This window comes from Aotus nancymaae, unplaced genomic scaffold (assembly GCF_030222135.1).
Source record: "Aotus nancymaae isolate 86718 unplaced genomic scaffold, 86718_ANA_hifiasm-v0.15.2.pri h1tg000079l, whole genome shotgun sequence".
NCBI lineage: Eukaryota > Metazoa > Chordata > Mammalia > Primates > Aotidae > Aotus > Aotus nancymaae.
In genome coordinates, this window is record NW_026988494.1 from 22,752,092 (window position 1) to 22,766,009 (window position 13,918).

The 13,918-nt window shown below is 36.1% G+C and overlaps 1 protein-coding gene across 1 annotated transcript in view; it reads left to right on the forward strand.

The window, feature by feature from the left end:
* ADAM28 (ADAM metallopeptidase domain 28) overlaps window positions 1-13,918 on the forward strand; it is a 67,086-nt gene that overhangs the window by 46,501 nt on the left and 6,667 nt on the right. Inside the window, exons 14-18 of the mRNA XM_021665131.2 lie at window positions 2,025-2,220; window positions 5,738-5,840; window positions 9,005-9,164; window positions 10,769-10,849; window positions 11,179-11,257. Of these exons, the coding sequence (XP_021520806.2) occupies window positions 2,025-2,220; window positions 5,738-5,840; window positions 9,005-9,164; window positions 10,769-10,849; window positions 11,179-11,257 (619 nt within the window). The remainder of the gene's footprint in view (window positions 1-2,024; window positions 2,221-5,737; window positions 5,841-9,004; window positions 9,165-10,768; window positions 10,850-11,178; window positions 11,258-13,918) is intronic.

A 13,918-nucleotide genomic window follows, 5' to 3' on the forward strand; every position in this document is an offset into this window, starting at 1 on the left:
TGGAAGAGGTTTTATTCTCAGTAGTGTGGGGTGTCCCTATCTTCAATCTTTGAAGCCACTTCAGGGTGAAATTCTTCTAAATAAGACATGCCATGTTCTCTGTGGTGCTTCTCTGACTTGTCCTTCAAGGTCAAGTTTAATATCTAACTTTCTGTTGTTCGTATCATCATTCTCTATGGTGAGGGTTTGCTTGTTTCCATAATGATAACGACTGCTAAGGGCAAAGGACTGTTTCACTTTCACCTAGCACAGAACTTCACACATGTTAAATGATCTACAACTGCAGCATGAATGTGCAGATGGCATACCAGGTTATACGAAGTATTTGGTTATTTTGTTTTTAATGTCAGAGAAAGGAAAGAAATAAAGAAATCCAAAAGGGAGTACATTTGAGAACTTAAGTAGTATTCAAAGAGTGTTTAGGAAATGTTATTTGTTAGAGATTACAGTACATAAAAAATATCCAGTTTCTTACTATTTAGAGCAATGACATGCATACATGAAACAGATGAAAATATAATGTGTGATCCAATGGCCATGTTGATAGCATAATGAGATATTAAACTGTTCATGTAAATTCTCACTTGATTTTCACAATGGCCTTGTAAAGTAGATGTTTGATGAGGACAGGGATTTTCAGAGAGATTAAATCTATTTTCTAAAGTTCAGCACTCACACTCACAGAGCCAAGATTCAAATCCCCATGACCTAAATCTGAATTCAACTCTTTCCAAGCACATGAAGGAAACAAAAGTGGCAATTTGCATTGAAGAGGTCAGAGGAGCCTTGGTGGGAAAAAGCGCTTTCAAATGGACTTAAAAAAAAATTAGACAAAAGGGATTTAGTCATAAAAGAAAAGAATTTCCAAATGAGAGCACAGAAACAGCAAAGACATAAGAGAAGGTACAAGCATGGTTTGTCTGGTATCTGGTTAGAAATGGTCTGGCTGGAGCTATGGGTTGAATTTGGAGGATCTCACAGGCTTGCACTGAAATTTGGATTGGATTCTGTCACTGGTACTAAGATATTCTAAGTTATTTAATGCAGTGAAAACCTATCTGCTCCTGTTAGAAAGTGGAAAAAGCAAACATGCTGTCTCAGTTTTGCAGGAATTGCAGAATTTGTTTTACTAAGGTTTCTCGGAACAAGTAAGAGTAAGATTTGCAGTAATTGATTACAACCGAGTTAACATATCAAGTAAATATTTGGTTATTTCTCTCTCATGATAAGTCATTCTATGGAAGAAGTTAGTTGAAAGGAAATAGCTCAACTTACAATAAAAGGAATTAAGGATTAGGAAACTCAAGGCCTGCTGATGTGGTGCTTGTAAGCTTATCTCCTTGAATACCAAAGATCCACTTTATCAGTAAATCTCTGAAGTTGCAGATTTAAACTTCCTTGGAGTTCCTGACAGAGATGCATTCAACAAAGGGAGAAATAACTCCCTTCTTTATATCTAAGTTGTTACCTGTTTTTTTTTTTCCTGTACTTTTCTACATTATGTTTCTTTAGTGTTTGTAGTACAAATTCAGAAATATTGATTGCTTAAAAAACTTAGAGCATAGGCTGGGTGTGGTGGCTAATGCCTGTAATCCCAACACTTTGGGAGGCTGGGGCAGGAGGATCACGAGGTCAGGAGTTCAAGACCAGCCTGGCCAATATGGTGAAACCCCATCTCTACTAAAAATACAAAAATTAGCTGGGTGTGGTGGTGTGCACCTGTAATCCTAGCTACTTGGGAGGCTGAGGCAGAAGAATCGCTAATCGTTTGAACCCAGGAGTGGAGGTTGCAGTGAGCTGAGATCACACTGTTGCACTCCAACCTGGGTGACACACACAACTTAGGTAGAAGTGATGTAACAGAGGATGGCTTTAATTTATAATAACAGTGTAAACTGAAATGAAATCACACCTCCAACTCCCATGCCCCAAAAGGCCAGAATGGAAAATATTATGTGTTGATTTGAGATATTAGGGTAAAGCAGGTAGGAAAGAAAAAGCCTTCTATTTTTGTTTTTCTACAGTTTAAAAAGGCTGGGATGGTGTGCAGACCAGCGAAAGATGAGTGCGACCTGCCTGAAATGTGTGATGGCAAATCTGGTAATTGTCCTGATGATAGATTCCAAGTCAATGGCTTCCCTTGCCATCAGGGGAAGGGCTACTGCTTGATGGGGGTGTGCCCCACACTGCAGGAGCAGTGCATGGAGCTGTGGGGACCAGGTAGGAGGACAAACCCTTTCCTCTGTGCATGCGTGAAGAAAAATCATTTCAGATGACAGTGTTTAATCATGGCCAAAGGACCATTCTGTCCTATCCTTCTTAGAAACTTCGAACTCAAAATCATGGAATGGTTTTAAGACTTGAGGTTGGTTTTAGGGTTGCTAGATTTACCAAATAAAAATAAGGATAGCTCAGTTAAATTATAATTTCAAATTAATGACAACTTTTTGTCTTAGCATCAGTATATCCCATGCAATATTTGAGGTATGATTATACTAATATAAATTATGTATTTATTTGAAATTCAGATTACACTGTGTGTACTTTTTCTTTTTTTTTTTTTTTTAAACCTGTTAACTCTAAGATCATAAACCCTTGGAAATCTCTCTCTCTCTCTCTCTCTCTCTGTGTGTGTGTGTGTGTGTGTGTGTGTGTGTGTGTGTGTGTGTGTGTCTAGGGGTGGAACAAGTACTGGGGGATGGGAGAGAAATAAGGAAAGGTGGAAAAAAGAAGAACTCTGGAAATGCAGAAGGGCAGTCAAGAAAACTGAAAGTTCTTAATTGCTCACTTTGTCCATAACACCAAAATTTGAGAGACCATATTCTCTAATTTCACCAAGAAGAAAACTTGAAAAATGAAAGTTTAATTTAAAGAGATAACTGACAATTTAAACAGCAATTTAAATAGTATTAAATAACGTTATTAGAAAGGCAATTTTAGATCACATAAATTTCTTGCTTATTTGTGAAATATAAAAAAGTTGAACACATAGAAGTAGAAAGTAGAATGTTTGTTTCTAGGGGTAACAGGGAAGAGGTAGGGAGATGTTGGTCAAAGGATACAAAATTTAATTTGAAAAAAAACAGTTATTTGGACTTTGTGGATATGATGTGTATTGTGTATATGCATTTTCTTGCCATACCCGCTTCCTAATAGTTTCAGATTCCCACTTAAATGACTGAAACAATATTTTAAAATAGAGAAAATCTACATATTCCTAAAAATATTTGAAAGGGGACATTGCATACCAGAAACGTTTCATAATTCCTGAAAAGACAGCTAAAACAAGATTGAGAAAATCAACAAAAATTCCTGACTTACAATGCACTGTGAAAACCAGGAACCTGGGAAATTAATAGACACAGCCCTGGAAAATCCTCCCTGTAAACTCCTCAGTCTTTGACTGCGGTGGGTTAAGAGACAAGTTGAGGAGCAAAGCTCAATACCATTAGTATGTCAGGAAGCTCACTGGCGTCCTGGAACCAGGCCTCAGGAATCCTGCTTCCACTTCGTGAATGTGCGAGGTTAAAGATGGAAACAAAACTGACTTTGCTGGTTAAGAGGCTCATGCTTCCTTGGCTAACTTCAATATAAGGCAAAAACCAGGAGAAAAAAATCTTTAGCACAGAGGTGAAGTTCTGAGCATCACCTTTATTATCTTTCAGTAAATATTAACTGCAAACAATATTAACTATTACCTCCCTTTGTCAGACTCTATGATTAGCCTCCTCCGCAAGTCTGTAAACTTCCTGGGACAGGGACATTGTCTGCGCTGCCCACAGCTGTATTCCCAGTGCTTCCTAGCACAGTACCTGGCTTTAGTAAAAAGCTCACAATTGTCTACTGAATTAACATGAACCATCTTTATCTGATCATGAAATGGAGAAGACCTCTTCAATCATACATTTAAAGACCGCCATTATAAAAGGCCAGAGAAATTAATTTGCCTAAATAAAATTCCAAATTTTACAATTCAGAGAGGATTATGCATTTATTTTAAATTAATCTGGAAAGTTTGAAAAGTCTTGTAACTTTGTAAGTAATTTAAAAGTAATTCTTTTTGGCATCAAATCATTCCTAAAAATCAGTTGTAATTCCAAGTATTGAAAATATGACTATGGCATAAGCAGGCCATTCATCATGAAGAAGAAATACAAATATGTCATAGAAATTAAAATCATTTTAACTCTCCAGCAATATACAAAACCTGAATGAAAACAAGTTAATCTTCTACATTTGCTAATTGGCAAAAGTTTGCTACAGATGTTAATGTTCAGTGTCAGTGAAAACGTGACCAAAAACTCCCTTGATACACTGCTGGTAAATATACAAATTAGCATAATCTTTACAGAGAGAAAAACGCATACACAAAATTAAAAAAAAATTTTATACTCCATCTTCTAGCAATTGTACTCAGAAATAATTTATTTATGAGGATTTTTCAGTCAGCATTTTTTAATGATAGTGGATAATTGAAAAACATCTCAAAATGCAAAAAATAAGGATTAAATACATTAAACTATATTAATTCAATGCAATTCTTACAGCTGTGATGCTTTAGACAATTTAATGTCTAGGGAAAGGACAGGCATATTTTTAACTGGCAAGAAATAAGTTATAAAATAGCATGATGCCAGATATATAAAAGATACATTCTGCAATATTAGCAGCAATAACTCTGAAGTCTCAGATCAGGAATATAATGCTTTTCCCTGATTATTCACGACTAATGATTCTTTTATTCTGTGTAGATACTGTATAATAAAAATTGATAAATTTTACTAACATACAAATCAAAAAAAAGGTAACAAAACTGATTTTATCATCTTGCACATTGAAACATGAAATTAACTTAAAATATTTTGAGTTTATAAGTCATCATAACAGGTTTAAAGTGTTTGTTAAAAACAATAAACAATCTTCATAGGTATTTGCTTATTTTTCACTTAGTTTGCTATTTGTCAAAGGCTAGATTCAAATTTCCAAATGTTTAAGACAGAGTTACTTACTGATCTTTAAGAGGGGGCACCTCAGCACACAGAGAAGCAGCATAGGTCTCTCTGTGTGACTCAATAGGATTCTTTTTCCTTATTAATAAATTGAGAATAGCAATAAAAATGGTTAGTATTTGTCAACCATGTACTGCTGACCACACACTGTTCTCAGTAGCTCACCTATATTAAATGATTTAATCTTCAAAACAACTCTTCAAGGGAGGTACTATTATATATAATATATGTGCATATACACATTTATTTATGTGTAAATATAAGGTTAAATATACATACATAATTATATATACTTATCCTTATTTTACATGTTAGAAAACTCAGGGGTTAAGACATTGCCCATATTCACACAATTACTCAGTCTTGCTTAAAGTCTGAGCTCTTAACCAATGTGTTTTGTCTGATGGAGATCTGAGGAAGATTACCTGAGACATGAAATGTGGGATGCTTATTTTTGTACCCGGCACATAGTCGGAGTTTATTGTGGAATAATAGATGACTTAAAAGACCATTTATTTACAATTCAAGTCAGCTCATTTGATACCAAATTACTGCAGCCTGTGTTTCTAGGAGTGGCCAATGGAATTATGCTAAAATAGTATTTTTCTTGTTTTGTATTATATAAATCCTTTGCCAGTATTGAATTTTTAAAATCTCTTTTCTTTTCAAATATCTCTTGAATCTCAAAAATCTATTTTCTTTTCCCTACTGACTGTGCCTGGTCTCAGGAACTGAGGTTGCAGATAAGTCATGTTACAGCAGGAATGAAGGCGGGTCAAAGTACGGGTACTGTCGCAAGGTGGACGGCACACCCATTCCCTGCAAAGCAAAGTAAGTGGCCTTTTCTGAACCTTTCTGCTTCACAGACTAGAGCAATGGTACACTTCCAGCTACACATTCTGATTTATTCCAGGTAAAGGGAAAGTGAAATAGGTCATCAATCATTTGACAAACATTTAATTAGTAACTTCTATATGCCATGTTGTGGGCTAGTTACTGAGTCTAAAAAGACAAATAAGAAATGGGCTTTCTTCAAGTACCTCGTGGCGGGTGCTTCAGATGACACCAAGCACAGTCATTGTTGAACAGAATGAATGGCTGTGATGGAACATGGAACAAAGAATGCATCTGGTTAGAAATTTGTCCAGGAATCATAGGCATGGGTAAAGACTTCATGACTAAAACACCAAAAGCGATGGCAACAAAAGCCAAAACTGACCAAAGGGATCAAATTAAACTAAAGAGCTTCTGTACAGCATCCATCAGAGTAAACAGGCAACCTACAGAATAGGAGAAAATCTTTGCAATCTAGTCATCTGACAAAGGGCTAATATCCAGAATCTACAAAGAACTTAAACAAATTTACAAGAAAAAACAACCCCATCAAAAAGTGGGTGAAAGATATGAACAGATACTTCTCAAAAGAACTTTTATGTAGCCAACAAACATATGAAAAAAAGTTTATCGTCACTGGTCATTATAGAAATGCAAATTAAAACCACATTGAGATTCCATCTCACACCAGTTAGAATGGTGATAATTAAAAAGTCAGGAAACAACAAATGCTGGAGAGGATGTGGAAAAATAGGAATGCTTTTACACTGTTGGTGGGAGTGTAAATGAGTTCAACCATTGTGGAAGACAGTGTGATGATTCTTCAAGGATCTAGAACTAGAAAAACAATTTGATCTAGCAATCCCACTACTGGGTATATACCCAAAAGATTACAAATCATTCTACTATAAAGATACATGCATATGTATGTTTAGTGCAGCACTCTTTACAATAACAGAAACTTGGAACTAACCCAAATGCCCATCAATGAGACTGGATTAAAAAAAATGTGGCACATATACATAACGGAATATTATGCAGCCATAAAAAAGGATGAGTTCATGTCCTTTGCAGAGACATGGATGAAACTGGAAACCATCATTATCAGCAAACTAACACAAGAACAGAGAAGTGAACAGAGAATCAAACAGCCCATGTTCTCACTCCTAAGTTGGAGTTAAACAGAATGCATGGACACAGAGAGGAGAACATCACACACTGGGGCCTTTTGGGGCTGGAGGCTAGGGGAGGGTAACATTAGGATGATACCTAATGTAGATGACAGGTTGATGGGTGCAGCATATCACCATGGCATGTGTGAACCTATGTAACAAACCTGCACATTCTGCACAGGTACCCCAGAGCTTAAGGTATAATAATAACAAAAGAACTTACTCATGTAACCAAATACCACCTGTAACCTAAGAACCTGGAAAAATAAAAAAGATTTAAAAAAATTGTCCAGGGATTTCCCAGTATAAATCAGATGCTTTCTCAAGCAAATGTTTTTCCTTATATGTTTCGGAGTAAAAATATGTATCTATCCAGAGGAGTAACCGACACAATGCTTGAAGAGTAGAATTACATAAAGAAAACATACAGTAAGAGAAAATATTGACAATTCATCTAAAAAGTTTGTTAGTTTCAGTACTGACATCTGGAAAGCACCATAGAACAGCACACCAGATGAACTTTAGATTTCTCTATGGTTTATTTTTAATTCCACAATTTTAAGATGGGTTTTAAAATTCAATTATAGTAGATTAAACCTTTGTACCTGCTCTAAATTTTACTCATACAAAGTAATTTATAACAAGAGGTCATACAAGATCAGTATTTCCCAAAGTTTGTCTATCGGACACGAATTTCACTGTATGACTGATGTTACCAAACTATACTTTGGATACAGGGTTATCTCTTGCGGGAATCTGTGCCTAGACAGCAACTATTATTGCTGGTCTTGTGGTTTCTTCTTTATAGGAAATCAGGGCAGATTCAAAAGAGGAAATCATGTGAAAGGCAGTAGGTAAGGGCCAGAGGAAGGGTAATGTGTAGGTGGTGAATGGGAAGAGAGTGGGTCTTGCAGTCTTTCCCCTGCAGCCTGTGCACACACCATTGTCCTATGTAACTTTTTGCATGAGCATTACATAGTTTATGTCAGTTCCTTCACCCCGCAAACTGACCTCCAAGTCACTCCCTAATAGTCATCAGCTACAGTGGAGAGTTAGCCTGAAATTCCCTGTGCCCTAAAGCCATCCTTTGTGGCTTTACCTAACTGATTCAAGAAAAGCACACTCTCATGTTTTAGAGAGAATATATGCTTTTCTCCCCTTCTCAAACATATTTTCTACAGCCGAGAGGTATCAAAAAATCTGATTCCATCACTTTCAGAATACTTTCTCACAGCCCTCTTCTGAATTCTGCATAAACCAATTGACTTCGATTTTATTGTGTTTTAGTCCTGCTGGCAGTAAATTAATGGCTTGATTGAGTGCTGAGCAGTTTAATCTGCAGCTTCAGGAAGACAGTTCCTTTAGTAACTCCACTTGATGCCTTGCAGTGTCAAGGGAGGCTCAGCTTTATACTGACAGAACTATAGTGGAGAGCTGGGCTTTTGTTTGGTGGAATTATTCTGCAGCCAGTTATAGAAATAAATGAGTAACCTATGTGAAACAAGAAGGAGACTGATTTCTCAGATGCCCTCCATGATGTTAGGAATCCACATTTTATCTTCTAGCTCCATCATCCACATGACCTCCATTTCCAAGTGTTTCAGTCTATGATGACATCTCCAGCTATCACACTCCAAATAGCAAAAATAGACAGCATTGAGAAATAGAAGATACCTCTTCATTTAAGACTATCCTCTAGGATTGGTGCTTAAGATTCTGTTTTCCTCTCATGGGCCACCAGTTAGGGAACTGGCAAAAATTAGGCGTACAGGGATCTGGGTGATACTGTTTATTTGAGCAATAACGCATTGTGCTAACATTTGGGCATCCTATTACTGAGAAATAAGGGAAAATGAGTATAAAGTACAATTAAAAATCTCTGCTACTGGGAAAAAATACCATCAGTTAAATATCCATAGTCCTAGAGCTGATTTGCATTTATATAAAATGCTATTTGAATCCTGTAATAAATTTTGACCTTTTCCTCAGTGATGCCATGTGTGGGAAGTTGTTCTGTCAAGGTGGGTCAGATAATGTGCCCTGGAAGGGACAGATAGTGACCTTCCTGACATGTAAAACATTTGATCCTGAAGACACAAGTCAAGAAATAGGCATGGTGGCCAATGGAACTAAGTGTGGCCATGACAAGGTAAGCTGAAATTGTGGCTTTCACTCAAAGTAGTATTTTTTGCTTTGATGTGTTTTGTTGTTTTGCCTCTCAGTTATTTACTACCTGCTTTGTTTCCCAATTTTGGGGTTCACCATGCCTTAATAGAACCCATAGAGATTTGAATTTGGAACATTGAGAAATAAAAATGTCACAGAACCTAGTAACAGCAGCAATAAGCATCGATAGTAACATTCTCAAACACCATGGTGAAATTTGGAAATAACTGACTCTCATAGTTATGATTTCAAGAAGAGTATCATATTGTCACACTGTTAACACAGAGTAGCATCCATTTAACTTTCATAGATGAAGTCTGGAAACTCAAGGTGCCAGTGTATGTGATACTGAGCTTCATTTAACAGATTTTTACATCATTAATAATATAATGAACTTAATATTAATAATAATATAATAATATAATGAACTTAATCTCAAGTAAAAGTACTGTTTAGCCAATGGCCAACCAACCCACAAACTTTGACCATGAGGAGGTTTGTCTCTTATAAGAGATTAGAATTACCCTATTTATCTTACTAAGATATCCACATGACCAAAGAGTTCCCCTGATTATTCCCTGTGGTAAAGCCAATCCTAAAAATATTATCTACTTACTTAAACTGTTTGGCTATTTAAAGGTAAATTTATTCAATGATGGGTCCAAAATTTTCTTAGTGGTTCAGTGTGGGTATTGCTCACAGAGTTTTAAAAAGTAAATATAAAAAGGTGAATGAGATTGACGTGATCTCTGAGCCCCTGGAGCTGAGAATGAACATTTAGAAAAGTTTATAAATTGGCTAATTTGACATTAAAACATTAGGTCTTACCTATAAGAATTATCCACAGTATTTAAACTTCTTTGTTTCCCCAGTTTTTCCTGAAATACATGCCAGCATCAAGGCAAAAACCTTTACATAAAATATAATCTTTAATTGGGTTTTCCAGGTTTCAGATAATAATTTCCTTATGTTTTCTAGTGCTGAAGCATTTAAAGACATTGAGACATTATTGCATGACCTGGCTTGAGTATTGTAGTGCTTGGGCCTTAAGGGAGGAAGGTACTGGGAGTAGGGCAGAATGAGGTTTTCCTGGGTCCAACTGCTCATCTCAGTGCAAAAGACAAGCTGTAAGTTCTGAAACTATCTTTCCCTAAGCTCTCTGAATCTTATGACATTTTAGGTCAGTCATAATAAAGCTAAAGGAATGTTTTCAGCATTAAATGTTGAGAAGTGCTGTTTGTTCAACCCTTCAGTAGCATGATTCATTAGGTATGCCACTCGTGTTGGCATTAAGATCATCTTATTATTGCTCATATCTTAACTTTGTGTATAGTCATTGCTTCTGGGATAGAGTTGTTGCAATCTTTAAAAATACATAAATGATTAGGTAGAGTTTATCGATCTTTTTGGGTTGGTTTAACTAAGAGGATACCGTCAGCAACAGACACCATCTCCATTTCCCTTCCTCTGCAACAGCCTCCTGGCAAAGCCACCTTAAACAACATCTGCTAGCTCTTCACACAGACCTCAACTTTCTCACCTGCGTTCAGAGAGGATTCAGCTTCATGTTTTCTACATCGCTTTCAGGTTTGCATTAATGCAGAATGTGTGGATATCGAGAAAGCCTACAAATCAACCAACTGCTCATCTAAATGCAAAGGACATGCTGTAAGTTCCGAAAATATGTTTCCCTAAGCTCTCTGGATCTTACGACATTTTAGCTCAGTCATAATAAAACTAAATAAATGTTTTCAGCATTAAATCATGAGAATTACTAAGTCTGTCCAACCCTCTAGTAGCATAGTTCAAGGAGAAATTTCTTTTGAGAATCATTTATGAAATGCCTCTCATTCATTCATTCTTTTGTAGATAGATGGAAGCCTGGAGATTGGAAATTGAGTTATTCCTGTTTTTGAATGAACTTTATTGTGGATTATTAGGGCCTTGAGTTTGTGGTCAGTCTAGCGGGGACACTAACAGGATCATTGCTCCCCTAGGTGTGTGACCACGAGCTGCAGTGTCAATGTGAGGAAGGATGGAGCCCCCCCAACTGTGATGACTCCTTGGTTGTCTTCCGTAGGTAGCAGTACACATCTAACCTGAGAAAATTGCTCTCCTTTTCCAAGCCTTAATTTTATATGAGATTTCATTGCTTCTTTTTTCTCTTCTTGAAATTTCTGTTCGGTAGATATTGAATCCACAATATTCATCCCTCAAATTTCCTTAACAACTTTTATTTTCCATGTCTTTATTTTCACTGCACATGCAAAAAATTTTCCTCAATGTTTATATTTGCAATGTTATTTTAATTTTCCAAATTTTCTTACTTTTGGATTGTTCCATTTTCATAGCAGCCTCAACTTAATGGAAAAATGTAATATTCTCATAAAACTCCCTATGAAGCGGGGTGAGGTGCCTCACCTGTAATCCCAGCACTTTGGGAGGCCAAGGCAGGCGGATCACAAGGTCAGGAGTTCAAGACTATCCTGGCCAACATGAGGAAACCCTGTCTCTACTAAAAATACGATAATTAGCTGGGAATGGTGGTATGTGCCTATAGTCTCTGCTACTCAGGAGGCTGAAGCAGGAGAATCGCTTGAACCCGGGAGGTGGAGGTTGCAGTGAGCCGAGATGGCACCAGTACACTCCAGCTTGGTGACTGAGCAACTCATCTCAAAACAAACAAACAAAAACCACAACTATGACTATGATTATTTTTGTACATTCAATTCTATTCTTTGAATTATCTGTTTCTTTTGAGTTGGGTTGTTCTGTTCTATCACCACGCCACTTGTATTCCGTTGTACTAGTTTTCTTCAGGATATGTGATCCTTAGTTGAATGTGGAATTGGTCGAGCTGGATTAGTTCACATGGGTTTTCTCTGCATTTTTGTGTGCTATTGCACCTACAGATACTTCTCTTGAAGGGGGAATCTGGCTGGGAGCTCTTCGGGCAGGTAGGCAGGTCTGCCTGTAGGTCTTCAGGGTGGGAAGGAGCCAGAGTGGGACCCACTTCCAATTGTTATGATGAGAAGGGAGCTCGTCATGACATTTTTTTCCTGAGAGAGCTGCTTTCCTCACCATTTTCTCCTTGACTCTCCTCTCTCTGTCTGATATAGTTTGGTATCTAGAATAAGCCTCTGACCTCCTTTTCATATTCCTGCATCCTCTGATTGCAGAAACTGAGAGAAATTCTTAGGTTTTGTCTGCAGGTGATGAATCAATCTTGTTCTATATACACAGGAGATTAAGTAGATATGAGTGAGATATGTGTCCCAAATTCAGACCGTTAGACTTTCCAAAAGAGAATAACATTTATTTCTGATGTTTAGGTTATATTTATTCGGTTTCCATCCACATAAATCCCTTAACCACCACATCCACCTATATTTGTACTTTTAGTAGAGATAGGGTTTCACCATGTTGGCCAGGCTGATCTCAAAGTTTTGACCTCAGGTGATTTGCCAGACTCGGCCTCCCCAAGTGCTGCAGTTACAGACGTGAGCCATCTTATTTCTTAACATATGTGGAGATTTTCTAATTATTATTAAATTAATACTTAGCATAATTACAAAGCTATCAGGGAAATACTGTGTTAACAGTATGTTGAAATATTTGTATGTATTCTGTCTGTGCACACATATGAAAATACTTCCTTATTTATTAAAATGATTCCCCTTTACTCTGTTAGTACTGCAAAATAAATCATTTGGTTTGTGATCACTGATTTAACTTTGCAACCTTTGAATAAACTGAACTTAGAAATAATATATATTTTATATGTTGGTGGATAAGTTTCACTCTCATTTTATATTCTTGAGTGATACTGGAATGTGATTTTTTTCCTATTGAAAAAATTGCTGAATTTTGGTATCAAGGTTATGTTAGTCATATAAAATGCATTGGAGAGTGTTCATTTATTTATATTATCTGGAAGAATCTGTATTGTTTGCTCTTATTTTATATTCATCAGTGATATCAGACTGAGTTTTTCATACTTGTGTTCTGTAGTATTCTCCAGATATTTTGTATATCAAGTTTATTAATTGTCTGATATATAAATTAATCCTAATATTTTGTTTGTTCTACCAATTACTGTGCTAAGAATGTTAAAATTCTCCTACTATAATTGTGAATTTGATGAGTACTTCTGGCTCTATCAGCACTTACATACTTTGAGAGCATCTTATTATGTACATACAAGGTTCAAATGTTGCATCTTCCAAATTACTGAACAGTGTATCAATATAAAATGGTTCTGTGTATCTCTAGTATCTTCTTACGTTTTAAAATCTTCAGTTCCTGGAGGCCATATAGCTGTATTTCTTTTGATATTTATTTGCACTGGAATAACATTTTTCCATATTTTTATTTTTATCCTTTCTGAATCATGTTTTAAATCTTTCTTTTCTTAAAGAAAGCACACACATATATTTTTCAGTAGTACTCTCACATCTTTGTTTTTTGTTTCTTTAACTGAGGTACATAATCCATTTAAATTAAATGTAATTACTTATATACTTGGGTGTAAATCCACAATAATATAGTTTTTATTTTTCTTTCCTGTTTATGTCCCCTTTTCTCTCCCTTCATATGGACTTATTGATTCTATTATTTTGTTAACTTGGATATTATGCATTTCTTTTACATTATTTTAATGATTATCCTAAAACTTCCCATTTTTTTTTAATAGACTTTCTTTTGTAGAGCAGTTTTAGGTTCACAGCAAAATTGAAC